The sequence below is a fragment of the Drosophila serrata genome, unplaced genomic scaffold, assembly GCF_035046125.1.
Source record: "Drosophila serrata isolate PLE 108 unplaced genomic scaffold, ASM3504612v1 contig_17, whole genome shotgun sequence".
Taxonomy (NCBI): domain Eukaryota; kingdom Metazoa; phylum Arthropoda; class Insecta; order Diptera; family Drosophilidae; genus Drosophila; species Drosophila serrata.
The window spans coordinates 112,513-138,321 of NW_028256915.1; the positions used below are offsets into that span (position 1 = coordinate 112,513).

Sequence of the window (25,809 nt, forward strand, 5' to 3'; positions counted from 1 at the left end):
CGATGAACTTCAGTTTCCCCTACATTAATTGTATTATTACATGCTAGGTAATCTTTTAAAATGAAAAATTTCAGGTGCCTTAAAATTTAATTGGATATGTAAATTATTTAGATTACATTTTTATAATTTAAGATATTCTTCAATAGTATTGTATTTGTTTATATGGGGTAAACTTTGTGAAAATACCAACAAATTTTTCTGAAATTCTCTTAAATAATTTCTGAAATTATTTAAATTTAAATACACTTGAAGTAATCATAATAATTTTCCTTATATATAGTTTACTTACACTTTTCCAATTAAAGTGTACTTGTAGTAATCATTATGAATTTCCCTATTTAAAGTTTGCTTACACATATCCAATTGTATTGTTGTCCAATTTGAGGTGCATATTTTTGGTATTACTGTACGCTGGCTCGAATTGGTCGGATGCGTCCAAGTTCGGTCGTGCTCGTGTTCCTGCTGCTGCTCGGGCGAGCGGGTAAAGAGCGACTCTAAGATAGTAAGAGCATTGCGAGGGAGGATTTTCCTCCAGCGAGCCCGAAGCACTTTCGGCTTTCACCCGAGTCGCAACTGGCGAGCAAATTCTCGTTATTTACGAAATTTTTCGAAAATTTAAGCAGGCAACACGACTATGCACGACAGCAGTATGATATTGAGTTCTGTGTAGTTAAGTCGGAATATTTCGTATAGTTCTCGTCGACTGTCGTGTGACATTTGTTCTCTAATTCAGAAACGCATATTAAAACACATCGATAATACAAATTACGAATATTCATAAAAAAAACAAGCAACAAAAACCAAAACCATCTAAAAAAAAATAAAATTTCAATTCGCTTCAATAATATATTATAAATATAACAACAACTTAATCAAATCAATTCGCCACAAAATCGCAAACATATTTGAAAAATTCGTTGACTCGATTCCAAAACACGAACAAGCCACATATTCGAGTATTTAACTGTTAAACCTGTAAGCAAGGGCAATTATTACCAAAAAAAAATATCCCGAAAATATGCAGTAAAATATTTCGAATAGATTCCGCAATATCACGCATCCATCTTACCAGCACCACCAGCAAGCACCTGACTCATCAGAACTCGCTTGCTGTTCAATCTCTTCATCGGCATCATTAACATTAGCTCCAGAAATAGCTGCCGCTACTGCCACGATAAACAAACCCCAAAAATAATTAGAAACAATTCGTAAACAATGATTCCAAGTAGAACTAGCTAGCACTACGCGTAGAGGGAAACCCAACTGGCGATCAGGTTCTTTTGCTCCCATTGTCTGGGCCTTACTTTCTGGATATATTTATTTCCACGCTTCGTTTTATTCTTGTTGTATTTTTTTCAATTTGCCCAGATAAACAAACAAACGAAAATTGATTCACGCTCGCAGCACACGAAAACATTTTCAATTAAATTTTTGGACCGAAAAGCCAACCGAACGAGAAAGCAACCCAAAGCAGAGCGGAGCACGGAAAACAGTTTCTGTTTCTCGCACTGAATTTGAATATTTTGAGCATTCCATAATTTCATTTTCATCTCCATGGCATTCCATGGCTCTCCAGCCAGCACTGGACCGAGCCGAGATCCCATTGAAACATTTTCCCCAAAATCTGTTGTGCTTTGCTGTATTTTGTATTTTGTATTTTGTATTTGGTTGTGCCAGTGTGAGCTGCCAATATATTTGGCCATGTTAATTGAATATGCATTGCTCCTAATGATTTTGGCCAGCAGAGCATGATTTTCCTTTCTTTGGCCTGGGTTTTATATATTTGAGTATATAGTGTGCAGTTGCTAAATTATTTTACGGCCGCTTTGATGTGGCCCGTGTTGAACGGAAATCATTTTCTGAACCATTTCGATTTGCAATGAGTGTTAAATCAGTCGTAAATCGTTTCACTAATTTGTTACTTTCTTATAATTCTGAATTTGAGTTGTGGTGCTGAACTCGTCAAGATATTGCAAAGTGTATTATTTATTTATCAGTAAAAAACATATATAGTATTTTTTCAACATTTTATTTAAAGTGTTTAAAATTCGATTACCTGTGAAGTGTCCATTAACAAATTTTAGTGCACTGTGTTGAACAACTTTTAATTCTTTAAAAATTCCTGAAAGAAATTAAATTTGTCAGTTGTTTCTTCTCGATTTATTCGAATTTGAAATTATTGGCAAGAGCATTTTCCTGGCCAAGAACAATAGATATTCGAAATAAATATTTATCGCAAGAGATTTCATTTTTATTTCCGCTCTCACCTAATTTCCAAGCGATTAAATTCACAGTCAAACTGTACCTGGAATATCTCCCGCAATTACCAATTACCCATGCTTACAGAGAACACGAATAATATTCTCCAACACACAAATTTTAATTCGATTTTAGAAACGAGCAGAAGAGATCACATTGAGAGTGAAAAGAGAGATAGATATATATATATACATAGGGAGTACATGCGTGTGTGCTTAAATACTGGAAAATACAGATAAGATAAATACTATAAGCACTAAACCCAGCCGCGTATATACATTAATAGCGGGCTAACCACACAAGAGTAACGCAGAAAATCAAATACAGTCAAATCAATAATAAGTAACAGACAAACAATTCAAGTGAAAATCAGAAACAAATCAGAAACTGTTGAACTTAAAAGTGCTAAAAAAAGTAACGACGAGAAAAACTCGAGCAACAGCCATTTTGAGAGAAAGTAAACCAAAAGCGTCCAGGGAATCGGTGCAAATCGTTAACAATTTTTTCTCGCAAAGGCGCCACGTCCAAGAGCAAATCGTTCCATATGGTTCATATTATCGAACTGGTCGGCCAGCCGAAGGTTGAGTTTGCTCAACAAGTTACTGTGAGTATCAAAAATCGGGGCCCAAATGAATTTCTTCCTTTTTCCGGGGGGTGGGGGTGGTGGGTTGCAGTTGGGAAACGAAATGATAATAAATCTTGTTGTCCGTAGTCACGTAATGACAACTTAATACAAATACATATGCATTCATCGCCGCACACATTGTCACACGCTCACTAACGCACTTTTTATTATGTTGTTGTGGCGCTTTTTCCCCCAGCTCCTCTTTGTTTTTTTTTGCGCCCTTGGCTTTGTTCAACATATTTTGACAATTAATCATTCGCTGCGTCTGGGTGTCCTTCCCCGTGTATGTGTATGCGTGTATGCGTGTCTGCGGCTACATTTTTTGTGGGAATTTCGAAATCAGTGCGTCTGTGTGTAGGTCAATGTGACTCTCGGCTTCACTGTCTGCCTCGCTCGGCCATTAACGCACCGCCACCAGCTTCACACAATGGCTAAGTTATCCGTTTCTGGGCGATGTCCTTGTTACGAGAGCATTGGCTTCGGCTTAAAGTGCTCCTCTTCCTTTGGACCGAGCAGCTTCAGAATGCCCAAAAAGTAGACTACGTTTCGATGAAAGATTAAACGAAGCATGGAAAGAAAATGTATTTGGGGTAAACTTCCAGAAATCACGAGATATGTAGCTTAAGTCTCTTTAAAGTAACGAAATATTTTTCAATGTTCCGAGAAATGTGACATTTATACATTATTACAAATCGGAACTTAATTTTCATTTATCGGCTTAAAAACGAAATTATTGTCTAGCAGAAAAATATAAACCTTTACAAAAAGTCATAAATTTAAATCATATTTTAAGAGTGAAATCTGTGTTTCGTGTTTTATTAATATGGTCTCTGTAAAGGTTTTAAAATGAGCTCTTTTAAAATGCAAACTACGGCAACGTCCGTTTTCATTTACTTATTTATTTGATTTAAGTAAAGTTTTACTACTACTATTGTGATTAACTTACTGGAAAAATAGTTACCACTAAAATTCTTAAAGTGGAAAAAAGTAAAGAGATTTAATAAACCTGAACAGGTGCTAGGATCTGCAGTTAGTTACCATAAATAATGCAATCCAAAAATATTAAAACTACTTCGTTGATAAAAAAAATTAAATTAAAAACAACAATACAAAAAATATATATTTTTTTTGGTCCTTATTACATTAAAAAAATTCAAGTTATCTTGAAAAGTCGGGGCTAACAATTAACGTTTTTAAAGTTATTTTAAAGTTAAAGTTATTCAATTTTTAACAATTATCAATGTATCTGAATATTTTGTTACTTTATGAAATCCTATAGGAAATATATTTTAACAATTGTACAAGACATGATTCAAGTTCCTCAGTTTATATTCCATTTTTAACTTTATAAATCGACTTAAATTATTTGTTAACAATTAGTATTAAAACAACTACGTGAATTCGATGTCCTTTAAAATTATTAATTTGCATTTACAAGTTATTGTTGAACAAATAAATAATTCCCGAAAGAGACGTTAAAAATTTCGTTTGACCTCAGAGCTTGAGGCACTCTTTTGTTTAGTCCTGAAATTAAAGGAAAACTGTTCTATAGAGAGACCGAAATTACTATAATTTAATGATATCATTAGTTACTTTAGTTATAATTCAGATTCATCAATATACCTTTTTTGAGTTATTCCTCTTTCCCCTGATATTTCTCAGTTCCATATGGTAGTATCTCATCCTACATATTGATTTATCTAATCTACTTTTTCATTCACTTGCTCTTTAGTCTCTTGATTCTGCCAAATTGTCAACCAGCTTTGTGGAATTTGCGGCACAAAAAAAATTAAATTCTAATCGGACTTACATTTATTTCTGTTGCGTTGAATAACAACGTCTGTCTCACTCCCGCTCCCCTATCTATCTGTTTCACTTTCTGCTGACTGCTTTATCAGTGTGCGTTGTGTGTGTGTGTCGTGTGTGTGTGTGTGCCCCACATGCTGTTGTTGATGTTGCTCCAGTTGCTGTTGCTGTTGTTGTCGTCCGCTTGTCACCCTCTTTTCTCTTATTCTGTATTTTTTTGATTTTATTACAACGCCAACGCAGAAAAGTCTGTTACTTTGGGATATTGCGTAAATTTCATTGTGTATTTCACTTTTATGGTGGTGGCTGTCTAGGATCTGGCATAGATGGGGGTTGCACAGGACGAGCTCTGAGGGGTGTCGTGCGGCAGGGGGCAGGACGAGGGTGGTGCGTGCTGCTCGCTGCGTTGGATGATGTCGCCGGCGTTCTTTGTTGTGCTTTGTGCGTGCGTCCGTTCTCCCGTTCAATCCTCCAATCCTCCTATCCCCCCCAATCCTTCCCCGCATCCACCCGTTTCCTACTTATTCTTGTGTCTGCTTTTACATTCATCCTTGGCTCGGGGGGAAGTTCACTCTCTCTCTCTCCTCTTATTCTAATGATGACACACGCGTTCTCTGTCGCCCTATCTAGCTCTCTCCCTCGCTCGCCCTATTGTTGTTCAATATTTTGTGCTGTGCCACTTGTTTTGAATTTTTCCACATCCTTTTGTTGCTGTTCAGTTGTTGTTGTTGGCATTACGTGTTAGCTAACTTGCTCGTTAAATGGTTAAGTGGAGCAAAGTCGTTGACACAGTTCTTCTGGGGTCCTTTTCTTTCCTTTCATTTCCTTTCCTTTCGCCTTTGCCGATTGCATTTCGGGCCATGACTAAGAGACACGAATTGTCTCTGCTTAAATGTTATACCCTTTCACAGGTCTTAAGTCCTTGAAGATTTGGGTAGACTGATTGTGACTCCTAATTGGTTTTAATGGGTGAGAAATAAACGAGAAAAAGTCCTCTTATAATAAAGCCAACAAATGTTATGCAATTAAAGTCTTAATATCGTGTTGCCTTTCTTTCGATTATTTCCAATTTCAGTTACAACCCCTTCCGCTCTAGAATCCTTTGTCACCTTTCAATATTTTAACCCTTAATGCTCCTCACCTAATCGCCTTCTCCTTTGGCGGCACTTTCATCCGCACTTGCCACTTGGCACAATCACACACTTCATTTTCCACTTCATTTCATAATTTCACCCTTGAAACCAATAATCTTGAATGTGGCCAGAGGACACCCGAGTGAGCGTTCGTTCGAAGGAGTCCGCTTGTCATCCGCCGGCATAATTTACCTTTTGACGGCCACTCCCCCGCCCACTTACAGCACACCTTGCGCCCACCTGGGGGCGCATTCAACAGCCCGTCGAGGCACACACACACATGCAGCGCTATTAAATTACTTGCCGTTGCAAATTACTTGGGAAAACAAAGCGGAAAGGAGCAAAAAAGCGAAGGGAAACAAGACAGACCGCAGGGCCAGGACGCCTTGACGTATGCAACAATAATAATAACGGGTTGTGGTCGCCGCGCCGCCTTTGTTATGCCTCCTGGCCCGGCATTTTGTAAGCCGTCAAGCATTTACATACCATTAGAGGGGCCTGCGGGAGTGGGTGACAGGCGTATAAATATTGAAAAGCGCCAACGCCCTTTGTTGGCTTGCTGGTAATTGCTTAAGTCGGCAAATTGTCCAGCCTAATAAACATAAATACTAACCGAAACGGGTACCGAAAATGTGTTTGCCCAACGAAAATGTTCCTTAGCCTAATTGATTAGTCATCCCATGTCCCAAAAATAATCCTTTGGAGTCAACAATTACTTTTACCAAAAAATAAATGTGTTTAGTATGTGAACAGGTACATCTGCGAATAATGAAAGTTACTGTTATGACTAAAGGATAAGTAGTTATATTACTTTATAAGAGTATCAAGAATCAGTTTAAGAATAAAATTCATGTGAATAATAATAGGTTGTTGATCAAATATCGTTCAAAATAGTAGGTTGTACTACCTTTGAATAATATATGGTTAATTTATATATTTTCCGACACTTCAGGGGCATTATTTTTAATACAAAATACTTATAGAAATAAAAACAGTTCGGGAAAGTCTCTGTAACGTAGAAAAAATAAGATATATTTCTAAGATGTATTCCCTTAAACATCCTCCTAAAGATTTTAAGCCGCGTTACCCGTGGTAAGTCAGTTAAAAGGAGTGCAACCTTTCGTTTAGGGTTTATTCACTTCACTCATTTAGTTTTAGAGTGACTCTATTCAGCAACTTGTAATGCTTTCCGATTCCTTTATGCTTGGCTGCGAAATGATTTGCATTTCTTATTATGTATGTTATGTCGAAGGGCACGCGACTCGGTCTTGCTCCGGGCTTTAATTTGAGCTTCTCGATTATTATAGGTGACAGTTTTATAGCTTTGTTAACAGGGGAGTCAGGTTCTGTCTCAGCAAGCTCACCAACGCTTTTCCCTTCTTCTGTTGTGCTTGGCATGTTCAGCGCTGATTATGCTTTGTTCCATCGGCGAAAAACTCACCCCCAGAGTGGAAAACTTATCGCCGCAGGCCAAGTCGGTGGAGAGGGCGTCGGGGCGGGTTCGGGCATTAGAATTACTTGCGTGATTAACGCACACCCTCGAGCGTGTCCATCCCCCGGGCGGGGGCCAGGTCTTATCTATGGCTGCCTGCCTTAATTGTGGGTCTTCCATTTGACTATCGATCGATTTTCGATTCCATTCAATTCGATCATCGTAATGAGGCAACTTCAAAAGCTGCACAGCTCATTAGGTTTCCCGTAGCGAACGTTGGCTATATATATATACATATATATATATATTGGCTATATGCCCTCCGACTTTGGACTTTTTCCCAGCTCCGATTTCCTCCTCTTAGTTTTTCCTTTGCCTCGGCTTCTGCACGTTTCTCTTTGTTTTGTTTATGGCTTCTCAAAATAGCTGAATCTAAATGTAAACAAAAGCGCAAAAATACCAAAAATGAAAATGGGCAAAGCGAAGGAAAATCATACAGTTCGCAGTGGCAGCAGCTGCTGTGTGCGTCATGTGAACAAATTTTCCAGATGCTTTTCCCGGGCCACACCTCCCTCCACCCCCTTCCGCCTCTCTCTGATGTACTTTGCATACTTTTTAATGCCTTCGCCAAAGTGCAAAACCGCATGAAGAGGCCTTTAGCTTTCGACTTTTCGCTCTCTGTTTTCGCTGGGAGAACAATAAATTGTATTTCTGTTTATTATTTATGTTCCGGAGCAGAATGTTTATGGTACATACATACTTATATAGGCCATTTTGGTTTCATTCGTTTTTTCCTTATTCCGCTAATTATTTTCACTCTCAAAATCCTTAACCTTATCGATATTTCTCTCTCTCTTGAGTGGCCAGTTCCTCTGGCAGTTTTCCACACGGCAAATAAATCAACTCGCAAGGAGTGAGGGAAACTCCGACAGAGGAAGCCGGGTGTGTACATTATGCAAAGGGAAACTCGGCAAACAAAACCGCTAATTGTCGATAAACAACCAATAAAATACAAATTTCCCAAAAACATTTATCAAAAATAATATAAATAATAACAATAACCACACACACACACACACAAGCACCAGCACTCGAGGACGATAAATAAAAATGGCAATAGGAAACTGGGAATGGGTATCGAGTGGGTGAAAGGCAACTGAAGGAGAAGAAATGTATGGAAAATAGTGTTTGACAGCTCATAAAAAATAATGTCGTATTCATTAAGGGTGGTGGCAGGCAACCTGTGCGCCGGGAGTTGCCAAAAGCGAGTTTCACTTTATTTACGACAGGAAGTGGGCCAGAACAGCAACAGCCACTTGAAACGCACGCATGCAATGCTCCAGGAGAGTCCTGGGGGTGGTGCTGGTGGTGGTGGTGGAAACGGAAGAGGGGCACAAGGGTGACAGTCCAAGACTCAAAGGAAATATTTGGTTGGCATTTAAGGAATTGTCTGAATTCTTGGAATATTCATATTGCAAGTTATGTCCAAACCGATCGATTTCTCAGCTTGTTTCAATGGAAAATCATTTTCAGTTTTCTTCATTTTCCAAGATTTATCTCTAGACTTTATTAAAAGCATTTTCTTTATTGTAACAAGCCGGGATTTCTCTTTAGAGTACTTTAATCATTTTATCTGTTCAGTTCAGAGAGGAACCAATATCCCTTGAAGGGAATAACGCCTTGTGACATTGGCAATGTCAGGGATTGAAGTAATGAGTGAATGAATGAATGACACACTGGCAGAATGACAGTTCTCCTTTCCCAGCGATTGTGCAGGTGTAGTAAATTTGTTGTTGCCGCTCCTGCTTTGTATTCAGCGTTTGTTGTTGAAGGTTTGCGTGCCGAAAGTTTCGAAAGTTGTTCAAGTAAACACGGGACAGCGTGTTGCGGGAGGAGGAAGGGGGGTTTGTTGGTTGAAACATGCAAATGTTACAAGGTGTTATGCTTTATGTACATTTAATTGAGACTTATTAGGTAGTGAAGTGTACAATAGTTAAATGCGGTTGCCGTCGTTGTCGGAGTCGCTTGTTTGGCTTGTTGATAGTGTCGTTAGTGGTGCGAATAGGGTGCGTTTTTCCCCCATCTGCCTCTTTGGAATCGATCAATTTAAAGGTGCTTTCTTTATTGAATTTAGGGGTTTTTTCTTTGGGAGAAAGAACCCCTCAAATATTAAGGTATCTTTGCACCAGTTATTCAACAATAACTTTTCACTAATCGAAATATTCTGGCTAGAATCTTTTGCTAGAATATGACGAAGTTGTTGTGAGAGAACCCGAGGCGAGGCCTTTAAGAACAAACTGGGAGATGTATTGGCAGTCCGTGGTAACAAAATTCCCCTCCCAAACAACTTTGGCTACATTAGACACCGCCGCCGCCGCCTCTGCCACTTCAATGCGCATTTCAAGTTGTGTTTCCCTCGATTTTCTGCGCGCGGTGTTCGAGTTAGTTGCACTTTTCTATTTTTGGGTTCAAAAATACAAAAGCACGAACGGATTCCCTCCTGCGAACAGACCCCTCGCGGACTGCCTTTCAGCATTTTGCTTTCTATTTTCAATAGACGTAGTTCGGCCGTTGTTGTTGCTATTTTCTTGTAGCCGACAAACAATAAAAATGATGCGTTGTGTTGCAAAAGCGCTGCTGTCCACACCAGACCAGCCCCATCTCCATCTCCGTCCGCCGCATTGCCCCTTCCAAATCCCATTTCCCAGCAGCATAGCAGCATATGTTGCAACTCTGTTGGCAAAATGAAAAGCGGAGATGCACGAGGAAAAGCAGAAGGAGGCAGCGGAAGGTGGAGGTGGAGATTTTCGCCCATTGATATTGATGAAAACGACGTCCAGTTACAGTTCGTTGGCTTTTGCTGCATTTTCAAGGGAACAACACGAAACGCGCTCCGGTCGAGAGATAAAGACGGGTTGGCAACGAGAGAGGGCCTGAAACAGCTGAGGATATATGCAAATGGTATATATTTTGTCAAAGCATAAAGACTGTGTTTGGCAGGGATATAAAAAATACATGACACATGTAGCTCACAGATACTACTAATGCCGTTCGTGCTGGAGGAGATGCACAGATGCAGAAGGAGATTGTGATGGAGATGGAGACAGAGATGGAAATGCATATGCATCATTTATCCGCTGACAGTGGAAGCGAGCAGAGACTGATTGAGAGATATTCCAGAAAGATGGAGAAATAGAGAGAGTAAAGTCCCCAATCTCCACTAATGTTTAATTCCCTTTGCTTCAAGTTACTTGGACTAGTATCGTGAATAGATCTAAAGTAGTCCGAGTCCTAATCCGAGCAGTTTTCCATTTTCCAACCTTTGCTAACTGTTGTGGAGTTCTTCCTGGCACCTTCTATTGTCCTGCCTGCCTGGCTGCCTTAATTTAACGCTCCTCGCACACGCATAACCCATTTTCCCGACCCCGGACCCTGGACCCCGCTAAATTGTCACTAATTCGCCGCCTTTTGCTCAACGTTGCATGTCCTTCCACATAATTCCCGGTGCGAGCGAGCAGCCACGGACTAACAACTGCAATTGTTCGCAAGAAATGGAAAACTTAATAATTGCCACGGCACAACACTTTAATGCCACATACCAGGACACCCCCTGGACATCCCTCCACACCTTTCAGAGTCACATGTGTTGTCCGAGCCCGAGAGTTTTATGCAAATCTTTGCCACTCGCTGGCGGATGGCGGGGTGAGACTTGAAAAAGTGACAATGCATAACCCATACTCAGACACAAGTCCTGGGAAGATACACGAAGGGCAGGACACTCCGCCTCCTTCGTTGGCAGACCCTATTTCGCCTTGACTTTTTCCCACACATTTCATGCCTCGGTTTTTTATCTTCTCTTGATTTTTTTTGCTGTATGCAAGTTTGTGCAACTATTTTCCATGCGCATGGGCACAAAAAGGCAACCACCGCATGACTACTGCCAACTACGAGCCGGGGGAAGTCCCCGGCCTCCAGCCCCCAGTCCCCAGTCTCCGACGTAGCCTCTTCCTGCTCCGAACTGCCCCGTCCACAACCCTTAGCCCAGCATGTGGCTAGTGGCAGGCAGCCAACCAGAGCGTAGTAGTGCAAACTGGAGCATTGAAACTATTTATTTGTTGTTGCCTGTCGGCTGGGGGAGAAGAAGGAGGCGGGCATTTTTTTCTATTACGCGCTCGTTTATTACGGGAATTCCAGCTCACGCCTAAATGTATGCAGTTTTTCTGCTCCGCAAAGGCGGCGAGGAGGGGCTCCCAAATGCAAGAAATTCCATTCAATCAGTGAAGCGCTCCCATCGTCCTTTGTCGTCGTCGTCGTGCGGCCTGCGGTCAGAGAAGTCTTGAACCCTCGTCCTTTGGCTCCTTCAAATTCCTGGGCCGCGCACAAATTAAGCGATTCACTCCGCCCTCCGTCACCGCTCCCGATTGATGGCCCACTGTCAATCGCTAAGCTCCTCAGTCAGAACCTGAATCACAATCAGAGTCGGAGTCAGTCTTTAGAAAGAAAGTTGAGGACGAGGAACCGGCGACAGAGACAGATACAGATACAGAGAAAGAGAGAACGACAGAGACCGGAGAACGCAAAGAAAAAAAGCGGAGAAAGCGAAACTTTTTAATGATGTAAAGTACAAAGTTTTCTGTCTTGTCGCTGGCGCAAGTAACTTGAGTAAACTTTGAGTTATGCCCTCCCAGCCTTAACGTAGATGCGATGCGATGGCGATGGCGATGGCGACAACCTCAAAGAGCAGTCGACAGCGACAAGTTGGGAGGACATCCTTTCGCCCCACCCCTTGTGGGGCCCCGATCGATCGATGCGGGGACTGTGTGCCTGCCTGGTGTTTTGTCGTTTGTTAAAAGTTTTCAACACTCATTTTTATTATGACATACGCGAGAAGGACGAGCCGAATTAGTGCGGGGATGCTGCAAGGGATGGCAATGGGTGCGCTAATAAAATGCCAATTTGCTGCCATTGAATGGCTGCTTTATTGGCCGCCATTACAACTCGTACGCATAAAGGGCTCTGCCACATAACAAATATCCTGAGCCCCCGCAAACACACGCAACACGCATACAGCGAGACTCATGCGTGCGCCAGGACCTTCTCTTGAAGGCATTTTATGACGGCAACATTTACACGCATAAAATATGCATGATAAAACTTTGTTGTTGCAATAAATCAGCCACGGCAACGGACCCAGGACCTCGAAAATTGTGCAGCGCCTTGTGGCTCCCCCGCCTGATGTGATTACAAAACCATTCGGAACGAACGTGGAAGGGATCCCTCACATCCGCATAAGGGCCGCTTATTTATGTCCTGCGTGATCTGCGTTCATCGGGATGCGGTCGTAATGAGTTCCTGGCGCAAATCCCTTGCTGCCTGGGTACCCTGTACCGCTGTCAAACTACTTAAACTGCCATTAAACTATCGAAAGAGTGCTGGATGGATGCAACTTTTGCGGGCTCCTCAATCAGAAATATTATAAAAAGGACGCCCGGCTTTGTTAGAGGTGCAAATGCCTCACAAACAGACAGACCAAGTCGCCCCTTGCCGCAGGAGCTGCAGGAACTTTTTGGCCATTGTGTTTTGACTGCCTTTGTTGCATGCATAAAATATTTATGCGCTGGAAAATATGCAGCAACAAAAAGCGGAGGCGGAGGCGAATGCGGTGCTCCTTTGCTGCAACTCCGGCGCCGTCGTCGTCTCCATGTGCGTGCAACTTTTCACACTCAAATGAAATTACGAGAAAAAAAAGGAAAAACTTTGCTACTTAAATGTAGCGCTCTCTCCCAGTGCCGCCCCCTTTCTCTCCATCGCTTTCCCTCCTTTCCTCACCAGCAGTTTATTGCTTTCTGCACTTTATCAACCATTTTTCCATGGCTCAGTGAACGCTCAATTGCTGACTGCCGGAGCGAGAGAGTGCGAAGAACGAGAGAGAAAGAGAGAGAGAGAGACAGTAAACTTTTCATTAATAACGATTTTCCATTAACTATCGATTGATTTCGAGTCCCGAGGACAGCAGCATCCCGGTGGCAACAACAGCAACAACAACGACAAGTCGCAAGTAGCGAACGCACTTCAGACAATGCCTGCAACCGGCAGCTTCAACAACAGCAACAATAACAATAACAACAACAAACAAACACAACAAGAACAACCACAGGCACGCCAACAACACTTGAGTCTATTTAAAACGCAAACAACAATAAACCGCCAGAGGGTGTCCGGGGTGGTCGAGGTGGTGGAAAAGGGGGGTAGGGAAAAGCCGGGGCTCATAACCGAGGACAACGCCACCGACGCCGACAGGAAAAACTCATTGAAAAGTTTTTCTTTTTTACACTTGGCATGCTTCCCCCATCCATCCCCATCCCGCGCACCTAAGCGGTGTATCGAAGGAGGAAGTTTTTAATTTTGTATCGCGCCACAGCCAACTCTGGCTGATGTGCGACGAACCTGGCTACGCTAGGTCGCAGGACACTCCTGTTAGATAGGACTCACTTTTAGAGAAAGATCTTGCAATGGTCAGTTTTAGATCGAAATACTTCCCACGAATCAAATATATGAATTCTGTGCTGAATAGCATTGTTGGAGGGAAATACCTTTTCCAGCGCCAAACCAATCACTTATTTATAGAAATTCTGTATCGCTTTTGGCACACAGAACTTCACTGCTTCACCCTATTTTGCGAATTCTTTAGAGTATGGTCCACCACAACTTTTCACGACTTCTATACCAAGGACAGAGGTCCTTGTTGCTACACGCGTACTGTTCCACCTTCTCTCCGCTGCCCTTTGTTGGCTGCTCCTGCGACTATTACGGGTATTTCCTTTGTGTAGGTCGCCGGCATTGCGTTTTCTGATATTTATTTTTTTCTATTTCTCCCGGTTTTTGTTTTGCTTCCACCATTTTTATATAGCCAAAGCCCGCTCGCGCGCCCAATATATATAAATTATTGCATAAAGTTTGGCGCTAAGTTGCAAAAAGTTTCCTTTTCATTGCTGCTGCTGCTGCTGCTGCCGTGGCGGAGAAGGCAGAGAAGGCTGAGGCAGCGTGAACGACACACAATAGTCTATAAATCTTTATGGTCAACAGAGATTACATGGGCCCAGACGCGGCGAAGAAAGCCTTCATGTAGTTTACTGCCCCCGGGCAGAGGCCCTCCACTCCTTTCCCCCCCTTTGTTTGGTCTTAGCAGCTTTTTAGGCGCTGTGTGCGTTGTTTTGATTTGTGTGCGCTCCTATGCCAGCTGTAGTGGCAGTTGTTGTGGCTTTTCCGATTGTTACGGCGCGGATCGAGGGTCAGAACGGTCAGAATGGTCAGAACGGGGGCGGGAACGAAGCATATGGCCATAAAAATGCGGTGCAGACGTGCTAGATACTAGATAAATCATGCCAAAAGCCACGAAAAGTATGCAATGCTGGCAGCGAATGAATAGAAAATTCTTGTAAAAATCAGCACCGGGAATCCCCCAAAGTGGCGCAACAAAAGCAAAAGCTTGCTGCAAATATGTATATGTATGTGTGTATGTGGCAATAGTTCTCTCGGGACACACCTTTAATTGCTTAAATTGTTCTCGTTCCGTGACGCGACCTTCGAACGACGAACGGACTCACAGTTCGATATTTCGTGGCCCCATAAACAACTTTTCAAAAGTACTATAAAAATAAAAAAAAGGGACAAACGTGTATAGGTTTACCGTTTGGATCATTTTACATAAAAATGCAATAAATAGCTTCAACAAAATTTATGGTGCCTCCTCCGTGGGAAGGACGGTGGAAGGAAGGATTTAAAGGACTGCCCCTCCTGCCGCCTGCCGGACTCACTCGTAAATGTCAAATGTCGTGTGCGCTGGTCTGAGGGCGCCTTAAAGTATGCTTATAAATTGCTCTAAATAGCAATTTTGGCTGCTCCTGCTCCTCCTTTCCACATTTCTCGTTTCAAGGAGTGCTAGAGCGCCGAAGCAGGAGCAGGAGCAGGAGCACTCGCTTCCCGGTGTCGTGTCATTTGTTCGTTTTCTTTATTAGTGTCATGTATTTTTATAGTTCAAAGGACATTTGAATGATTGAATGAACTGTTTGTGCCCCAACCAGCTGCCCCACATCCCATACCATTCCATCCCAACCCATCGCTTCCCCGGGGTGGCTTGCTTGACCGAAAACGAGTTGCGCGCATGATTTCATCCCCTGCAGCGGACGACGGGTTGCCCTTACGTGCGGTCAGCTCCTGCTCCTGCTCCTGCTTTTGCTTCTACTCCTACTCTGGCTCCTGGCTCCTGGTCGATGTCCTGGTCAGCGGCGGCGGTCCCAGGCACGTTTCATCATGGCCAGCTTGTTGTTGGTGTGGCGACTACATCAAATAACGACTATTGACTACGCCTCTGTGGCGCTTCGTGCCGTCGTTTCCCGACCCACTCTCTGCATGCACGTGTAGGGTTACACATAGCTCCCTGCTCCTCGTCCTTGCTCTTCGTAGTCCCCTGACCCAGCACCATCCCTCCCGAGACCCGGCTGATGATGATGTTGTCGCCAGTGTCGCCGTCGCTGGCGATGACGAATGAAAATCAATATTTATTAGATTACTTTCGAAATTTTATACGAAAATAGAATTTTTATGACATTTTTTCTTCTGGTTCCTCGCCCTGGGCCAACTTGCCATGGGCGCTTGGGTGTGTTAAAGTGTTTGCAATAATCAATTTTTGTGTAATCTTGGGCTCAAGTTCGAATCCGGGCTTTAAAGGGGAGTATGTGTGAGGCTTTAAGATGGAAATGTTGGGGTACTAATGCGACTCCCCGAATGTGCGCTCTTATCGGCCATCATATCTAGTTTTAGTTTATGCTTTCCACCCCCCAAAAACTCATAATGACTTAATTATACTGGCAATTTAGCCAATTTTATATCCCACACTCTCTCTCTATCTCTCTGCCGTATCACTTAATACTAAACCCGTGTCCTCCCTTGTCTATCTTTGCAGGTAAGTTGCCATCATCCATTAATACCACCAGCCATCAAATTAGTAAGTACACAAAACGAGCTGCTAACACTTTTTATGTGCGTCTTTAACTGTATGCCCCTCTATCTTGCAACCTTTCTCCATCCCATTGGTGTACATGTGTGTATGGGAATATAAAGCAAATGCATTTTAGTGCCCTCAGTTGACCTCGTTTGGGGCTTGTTTTTATGGCTCAGGCGAAGCCCAAGCGATGATGCTACTCACGTGGCTCGAAACTAAAAGCTCCCCCGAGTGCCTCCTGCCTCCTTAGTCGTTCCTCCTTCCGCCTTCCTCCTTCTTCCTGGTGCCATGTAGTTTTGGGCTGGGCTCATCCCACCCCCGGGAGTCACTTAATTATGAAGCTGCACATGAAGTAAAACGTCATAAAGCGTCGAGTTGAGTTGCGCCGAGCGGAGTTCGGTCGGTTGACTTGGGTACGAGTAGCATCATCAGTCCCCGGTTGTCTGCCAGTGGCTCTTACATATTCTTTTTACACGCCGGAGAGAGGGGGCCAGTGGCTTGGCGGCATTCTGCAGTTAGTTTTCCGTTGCTAAATAAACTGTTTATGGCATTTATGCCGAAAATTTTTGGCCAAAAGCAAGAGGCACGGAGAGAGAGGGAAATCCCCGAATGAAGGATGATCCGTGCGTGTGTGAGTATGTGTTGGGTAAATTGTTGTACAGCAGACACAGGAGCATTGCTCGGCTTCCTGTTTTCCCGTGTATTCCGTTTACGATATAAGCCCTCTGAGCTGTGATTTTCGGACAACTAAAAAGGAGCCTGGAAAAAAGATATTAATGCCTGATAGAAATGGAAAATTGCCGCAATGCAATGGTCTTGTTTTGGAGGAAACTCCTTCCTGATCTTCAGTAGAGTGCCAGAAAATGACTATTTCTGTGTGACTGTTCACTGACCCCTCATTCATGCACCACTCACACCACTCACACCGACATAATGAATATTTACATTTTATGCACACTGTGCACCACACCCACTCATATACACACACACCCCAACGAAACTCACACACACGCGCGCTCCTTTATCCACTGACAATTTGGCAGTCACCGCAATCATAAAAATTTCCACTTCCAAGGAGGAGAGAGCGGGCGGGAAATGAAGCCAGGACCCGTCAGTCAGTCGCCTCTGCGCCTCATTTAAATGCAAATTTTTGACGAGCGGTTTTAACGTTCTCCGCCACCCCCGCCGAGCGTTCTCTGGCGCTTCTCCGCTGGCGGTGAAAAACATTAAAATTAAAAATAAAAAATGTAGTCTGCTTTTAGGCAGAGCTCTCGGGGTATGTTTGTATATGAGAAGGATGGATGGATGGATGTACGGATGTATGTGTGTCTGAGGGGTGCCAGCGCTCGTGAGAATAATTCAAGGTGATAGCTTAATTGAAATATGCTTTTAGGCGCTTTGCCACACCCCACTCCCACTCCCACTCGCTCTCGTTCGCCTTTCATTTTGCATACTTCACTTTGTTGTGTGTGTGTGTGTCTGGGTGCATATTTTATGAGGCTGCGGTCCACCACTGAAACCCACAAAAAGGAAAAGAGCGGAAGCGAATCTGAATCGGAATAAAAAACTGAGCCGAAGCTGCTTAATGTTATGCAAAGTGTTTGAGCCTGCGGCATGCGTAAACCTTGCAGAAACGACGGCGATGGGGAAATCGGGCGCCAAGGCTGTACCTGCCACCTGGTGAGGCGGGGCAGAGACACGCCATCGCCTTTAATTGTTAGCCATTTCAGTTCTCATTACAGTTTCAATTGACTTTGGCCGGATGTTGGTTGAAGCAGAGCAAAATTGCTAAAGGTAAATTCGGATGAGAGAGAGAGGGTAGCACAGGGTATGCCTGTACCCGCCTCCGATGCCTTATCACACCGTTATCCCTCTCCGATCCGCCATAAACATTCATATGCATAAATTTGACATTTGTCTGCTCCATAAAAATACACCCGTCCCAACAATACCGCTGGGCCTTTTGCCAGGCAGGAAGTCTCCTCGGAGCACCGGAGCTGGGGAAATTTATGCACATAACATCCACTTGACTCCTTCGCCAGACAGCACGCTCCTGCAACTCTCCACTTGAGCCAAATGAAGAGCGACAGGAAGGAGTTCAGTTCGAGCAGCCAGGATCTGGTTTGCAATTTACAAATTGCGCAAAGTCGAAAGAAAAACAGAGCGGAACAATGGGAATGCCGCCTTGCTTATATAATATTTTATGCAATATGCCACACCGCGTTTTATTAAGCAAATTACAATGAACGGGGCTCCTTTAAGATTTTGGGGCTTGGGGAATCTCGGCAAGTCCTACTTATGACCTTGGCAAACAGCCTAACGCCTAACGCCTAACGCCTGACGCCTCATCCCCGAAGGCCAGAGCCACTTGGAAAACAAACTCAGGCTACTCCATTCAGCTCGCATTTTGCTGCTCTTAACGCACATTTTCATATATAAATTATTAATTTCGCATGCCTGCCTGGCCCAGTTCAGCTCGGTTTCCCCGGGCCATCCCCAGATGGGGCACAGGACGAAACCGCACGAAGGATCTGCGTCGGCGGCGGCAGGAAAGCAAATAAGCAGACGGGCGGGCGGGCGGTTGAGCGAAATGCATTTTGTGCTCCATTAAATAATAAAAGCAAACGTGGCAAAGATAGCGTCTGTCTCCGAGTTCTTTTCTCTGTGTGTACACAATAAAAATCTCACACGAAGCGCATAAAAATAAAGCAGGAGATACCCCAAAGAGGATACTCGCTCGCTCTCCACACATCTTATCTAATGGCAGAGTCAAAGCCCCCATTGTGATTTTTAAGTTGCTAACCTTTATGCGGACGGGAGTTCGAGTGTTGGGGTGTTCAAGTATTCGAGTATTCGAGCATTCGAGTGTGTGGGCGGAGGGAAAGTGCATAAATAAGTAAACAAATGCCTGTCGCTTAAGATTACATGGCAAATAAGCTGGCGGAGATGCGAGCCGGAGCAGGACAACATTTGAATGCCGGCAAAAGGAAACCTCGCCCGTTTACTTACTTATTCATAGCCAGACCTGAGCGGAAAGTGTGTGTCTTGAGGGGGCATAAAAATCAGCATAAACAGCAATTGTTATGGGCTGCGAATGAAGCCCAGATCAGGTCTCAGCTCGGCTCTGAGCGCACTTCTGTTTCGGCGTAAATTACGCAATTTTAGGCCGCAAAAGCAAGCAAATCAAATCAGGAAATGAGCTGCCTAAGGCTGCAGGATAATGCATTTGCGCCCTGTATATTGCAGTTTAAATGGGGTCAAAAGTAGATAATAATATTTTGTATTTTAATTTGGTTGTAAGCTATCACTGCCACACGAATCCCCTCGGACTCTGACTGAACGTAGAACAACAAGGGTTGCGACGAGGCAAGCGTGATTAGGGGAAGATCTGCGCAGGCTGTTTGACACGCACGTGTCCTTGCCAATGACAAGGGAAATTTTATAACTTTCAAGTTTAATTTGCCAAAAGTAGCAATCAACCAAGAGCCAGGACCAAAAACACAGACGCTGAAGAGCGGCTGGAGAGAGGGTTGCTTGTTTGGGGACGGGGAGGGTGGTTAGGTGAGGACCAACCCTTTCGAGCTAATTGCTTGGAAGTTGTTAAATGTAAAAATTAAAATGTATAAAATGTGTATATTTTATATTAAACAGAGGAAGGACTCTGCCACTGTCAGTCCCACTCACTTTCGCTCTGCCCCGTTCGCTCACTCTTTCAGTCATCCAGTCATTCAGTCATTCAGTCATTCATTTATTCAGCCAGAACGTAGCCTGTTTTATGAGGTGTTAAGTGGGCTTAAATTAAAAGTGGGCGTGGGCGGAATGTGACGAAATGTTTGCATATTTATTTAAGTTATGGCAAAGGCGAGAGGCAGCAGCGTTAGAGAACACTCGTGGCCTCTTCCTCGGTGGGTAGGAGGCAGGGATGGGAGATGGGCTGGAGGGGTGGCTCTCTCATTTGAAGAGGGCGACACAGACTTGACTTTTGTTTGTTTTCCGTTTGACATGAAGGAGCCACATGTGCGTGTTATAAATTTATATTTAATAAACTTTCGGCTTTTCAAGACTCAAGTGGTATCAGAGGGATACGAGCCGGGGATCTCCGATGTGCGAGGGCAAAGGACAAAGGATAGAGGACAGAGGACAAGTACGAGAGCGGCCCGGAAGGTGAAAACGAGACAGTGATTAACTGGGAACTCGGTGCAAGCTGCTAATAAACATAGAAGTTTCCTTATTAGATTAAAATGCGACAACAGGCGGCACTCAAGTGGCATTGTTCTCAACCTTTCCTACCTTGTGCCATGGTTATAGCCACATATCTCGTACAGATAATCTATTTATTCATGTTCCTACAGGACATTTCTGTTTAATTCTCTCGCACATTGCACTTTCCCACCGCCTGTAACTTACTTATGGTCCGCCCCTTAATTATACAGAATTATGTCCGGCAGTGCTGACAGTATACAAAAGGATGTAGATACATATAATAACTCTCATTTAAGGAAATACAAAAAAATAGGGAAAAAGAAATACAGTTTTAGGTTACTTCTCATAAAAATGTAACATTTTTCTTACTTGTTTTGCTTCTTATTGTTTGTAGTGTGTTCACTCAAAGGTAGCCAATGACCTGATGAATAATAAATACCATTCGGGTTTATAAATAATTTTCTAGCTATTATTTGGGATTTTCCTACATTTTATTTGAGTCGCAAACAGCTGAAATTCTGGCAGCACAGTCATCGGTGACGCTATAGGAAACCCAGAGAAGGCAGAAGGCAGTCAGGGGACACGTGGCAGCATTCTGAGTAACAAAATCAAATTGCTTATTAAAATAATAACAAGGCCAGCGAGAAAAAGTGAAATGTAAACATGGGCCGAAGCCAACCCTCAAAGACAAACTAACCCCAACCATTTTCCGGAAAAGCTGCCTGAGGGCAGAAGCAATTACAGATGCGAAAATCAACCCTGGAAAACAAGGCTCAAGGCCATGTGTAAAAACTAAATTAACGAGGCTTCTTTAAGTTTTAAAGCCTCCCATAAAATACTGCCAGAATCTATGGGACTTTGACCATTAAATAAAGTTGTACCCCCCCAGAATTCCATTCTGAAGCAGCTTCCTACTCTTCCGTACTGTTTCGGTTTTTGTTCTCTACTTTTGGACACGAGAAAGCAACTATTAGTGACCCAAGTGGGACAGGACAAGGGACCGGAGACTAAATGAAATCTAAATTAATACAATTTTCGGGTCGCTACTCCCAGTTCAGTGTGCACACAACCTACCATATCGACAGGGCCCGAGATCAAAGATGTGTTAAGAACTTGTGCTTGCAAGGAATTTGCGATTGCTGGGAACGGTCAGGAGGAGCAGGAGCAGGAGCAGGAGGAGCAGGAGCAGGAGGAGGTAAATTGAGACATGGACATGAACCAATTTCGTTCGCATGAAGAAGAGGCCCGGGCAGAATGGCACGGCAAATAGAATAAATGGCAATGAATGACTGAGCAAATGAATAAATGAGAGAAATTTTTGCTTTGAAATTCAAATTTCAAAAGTTGTCATGACATTGTGTTTATGACATTTAGTTGCTACGGCCAGAAAGAGATGACGAGCTGCACAGGGATGTGGCAGGAGACCACTGCTGCTGCTGCCAATTCTCCTTTTTATTTTAATGTTTGGCCGGGCGAGGGAGGAGGGTCCTGGGGGGGGGGAGGGGCTCGGACGGTTGCATATTTAAAATTGAATATTTGCACGCCTTGAGCATTTCAGATTACAAAGATATACTTCACTTATGCGCACACAAATACATTCGAGCATGTGTGTGTGTGCGTGTGTGGGCGTATCCTGTTGTCATTTGCATGCGCTCTATGCGCTTGTGCTATTTGCACTGCTCAAAGCCATGTTAAGCGGTTTATTTTTGAGTTGTGTGCTGAGCACACAGAGCTTCCTGCTCGAAAATTAAATTTAAAGAGCTTTCAAAGGGGGGAGGACTTTAAGGGAGATCTTCCCCAAGTTGTCCTCAGTTATAAACAAAAATGCATGTTTTCTTATGCTCCTCAACTGTACGCTTATTGTTATTGAGTTATTCATCTTCTGAATCAACGTATTGAAAAGATTATTAAAGCTCAATTCCAGTGGCCAAAGAAATACAGGTTTTAAAGAGAATTAAATAGTTCTCTAGATTATTTAAAAATCCTGGCAAAAACCTATTTAAAAGTCAAAACAGATCTAGAGCTAAACCATCTCTCCAGAGAAGTAAATTATATAAATTTAATAATGCTTTAAAGGTACTTTATCTGCGGGATTTTTACTTTGCCCAAGCAATGTGTCCTTTGGCTTGCAACTTGTGTATATTTCATCTCACCCAAGGCGCTTTTAAAATTTAATATGGAATATGGATTTCCATGATTTCATCAACCATCGCCGCTATATAGATATGAGCTACATATCCTGCGTATTTCACAGATACATTTTCAAGTGTAAACACGCTGCTCCCAGCTCCCAGCCGCTTGCTGAGAAACGTACGCGATTGCTATTTACAAAAACACGCTGCCGTATGCCGCACACGATTTTCCAATTGAACTCACACGTGTACACACGGATGCGGAGATACACGGATACGGCTACAAATACAGTGTGCTGCTGGCAGGGCAGGGCCACGGATGCCGGCACAGATATAGATACAGACACAGATACAGATGCAGCTGCAGATACAGATACAGATACATGCAGTGCCTGGCACTGATGCAGTCGTGCATTCAATCGCTGCGTCGTCACCTCGTCGAGGAGAGTGCGGACCGCAGAACGAGCACTGACTGCCCGAAATCATTTCAAGTTAATAATAAATGGAGCATCATCATCAGACATCAAACCCGTAGAGCAAATATCGAGTATCCTTTTGGTCTGTTTGTGTTTGTGCCTGGTGCTTGTGCCTGGTCCTTGTGCCTGGTGCCTGGTGCCGGTGCCTTGTGTGTTTGCCTGCCGCCTCCCAGCCTGCTTGTTTGCATTGCCATTGATTTATTTTTTGTTTTTGGCATGGGATTTTTCAATTTGCTGCAACCCGAACCGAAGCTTCTTCATGACATGTAATGAGCTGCCGCTGATTCCACTCCTGCGGCTCCTTGTGCGGCACGAATCAATTAAAATACGTGCCAGGCATTAGAAGAGAGTGCGGTATGTGGTGTTGCCCGGAGGAGGCGTCCTGACTTGGCAATATTTCAATCAAGTTTTTTTTTCGAAGCCAGCAGCGTGCATGTGAGGCTGTCCAAATGGATATTTATGCCTATCATGCTTATGAGGAATTCACATTAGGCTGAAAGTCAAGAGCTTGCCAACATGCCAACACAATTGACAGTTGGCCAAGGCGGGGGCAGGCTTTTGGCACATGGAAAATATGTACCAATGCCCAAGCATTCAAACATATATATATGTGGGAATATAGGTATATATACTATATAAACTGTCATTCTGTTGACAGGCTAGGTAGCCCACACTCAGACATAGACACAGACTGACACACACACTCGCAAATACACATGAGTGCGTGTTTGTTGCCCTTAACAGACATTTTCACAGTTGAGTGCGTTGCTTGGGCCCAGCCTCCCTTTCCCTTTCCCTTTGGCCACTCTCTGGGCCTTATGTAATTTGGAAGCATTTCTAGCGCGCCTGCTGGTATGCAACAAAAACTCTCCACTCCGGCAGGGCGGAAAGGGATAGCTTCTTCTCCTCGATTGCCCCTAAATGTATGCTTTTAATACCGTTTCGTCTGAAGGCAAAGTAATCAATTGGGTCATCGCCCTAGAAGCACAAGCATTTTACATGACAATGGGGAAATGGGGAGAAATCGGTGTAATGTCGAGTACAATTTTTCCAAAGTAACTTTTTCAAAACTTGCGCTGGGCCATGAAGTCAGCACAAACAGCAACAACACATTACCCAAAGCGAAATCAATAATATTCACCTTGTGTGAGATGTCACGGCCCTCAAGAAGACAGAGAGAGGCAGCTGTCTGTTTTCGGGTTAATTGGTAATTTTTGGAAAAGGTTCGTCTTCTGCCCACGTCGAGAGTCCTGAAAGTATTGATTAGCTTTCACTGGGCCCTTCGGCCAGCCTGCTAATAAATTACCAAAACTAATGTTTGTCTGGCCTGACGTTGGCTCGAAGTTTGCCTAATTAATGGCAAACCTTTCAAAGGGCTACACCTTGTTCCATATTTTGTGTTGCCCCGTTATCTTTCGTAAACAAAGTATTTTTTGTGGGGCAGGACCAGGGCTTAGCTGGTCATTAGCATGCGTTAAAATGGCGTTAAATGTGTAACGGAAACGCGGAAGGCCAGCGCAAGGACATGGTCTGCTTTTACTTCCTTTGCTTTCCTTTTTTTTATAATTTTGTTATAATAAAAATGTCATAAATTTCTGGTATCACTGCGTGTTTGGGTCTATAGCTTTCCCTCTCTCTCTCTCCCGCTTTGTCGCTGTGTGTGTTAATTTTTTCTAATTGTCCGAAATTTAGATAATTACACGCCATTAATTATTTACATAATAATAACGTTCCTTTTTCTTTGCCTTCTGCCTTCTGCGGAACGAATACGCGTTTTACAATTTTGTGGTTGACTTTGGCTGTGGGCGTGGCCATTCGTACTTATGTACTAATATGTATATACATACATATATATGTATATTTATAGAGCGTGGGGGGGGGCGTAAAATTAAATTTACATAATTTATGACTTGCTCAGCAATGTTCATGGGCGTTGTGTTGCATAATTTTAGGCATTTTTGTTTATTGCGGCGTAAAATTTGAATTATGAATCAGGAATAGCTCCCGCTCCATTTTCCGCAGTCCATCCCATTCCCGGCGCTGTCGCTTCCGTGCAAGGGTTACATTCTGAGGTTATTAGTAATTTATTTGCATATTTTGTGCCAGACCAGGGCCTGGGGTGGGGGCTACCGCCGACTGACGGACAGGAGCAGGAACTCAAGTGTCACACGACAGTCAAGTGTCGTGTCTTGAATGAAATACGCTTTGAGTTGGGTTGGGCCTGCCACCTGCCGCATGCCGCATGCCTCATGCCTCCTGCCACCTGCCGCCTGGCAAGGTGGTCCGCAGGTGCGGGGAAGACGTTACAAACGAAAAGAAACAGTAAAGTAATCTTAAATAATGGATAACTCTGATATTTATATGCTTATTATAGCTCTGAAAAAGTAAGGAACTGGAAAAGGTAGTTCCTATCAACCTAATTGACTAGTTTTATATTTTATTATTAGAAATTGTAAATATATTAATTAATATGTTGAGCAAAGTTGGCAGATATCTTTATAGTGCTATCGATATCCAACATTTGTTACTTCATGTCCTTTTTCCTTTCTCCTACCGCCTGCTAGGAACCTTCCCTTTAGCCAATCTGTTGTCTGGTCCAGCGGTTAATATATGAAGCAATAAACATTCTCTGGCCACGCCTTGCTGGGACCAGGTTCAATGCCAGGATCAAACCAACTTTAATTGCCACTTGCTAATTGCAAACTCCCACCAGGAACAGGCGATATATACGGCTGCCAT

General features: G+C 43.3%; 1 protein-coding gene across 9 annotated transcripts in view; it reads left to right on the top strand.

Moving 5' to 3' along the window:
- Nucleotides 1–630: 630 nt before the first annotated feature.
- The window catches only part of bru3 (CUGBP Elav-like family member bruno 3), a 129,991-nt gene continuing 104,812 nt past the window's right edge, over nt 631–25,809 (top strand). For 7 of the 9 annotated variants that reach the window (XM_020960152.2, XM_086828465.1, XM_020960149.2 and 4 more), the window contains exons 1-2: nt 640–975; nt 2,395–2,863. In XM_020960152.2, coding sequence (XP_020815811.1) covers nt 2,804–2,863 — 60 coding nt within the window. In that variant the 5' untranslated portion in view covers nt 640–975; nt 2,395–2,803. Of the gene's footprint in view, nt 976–2,394; nt 2,864–16,220; nt 16,263–25,809 lie in introns of all 9 variants that reach the window. The other 2 variants (XM_086828487.1, XM_020960148.2) reach the window with 2 other exon arrangements.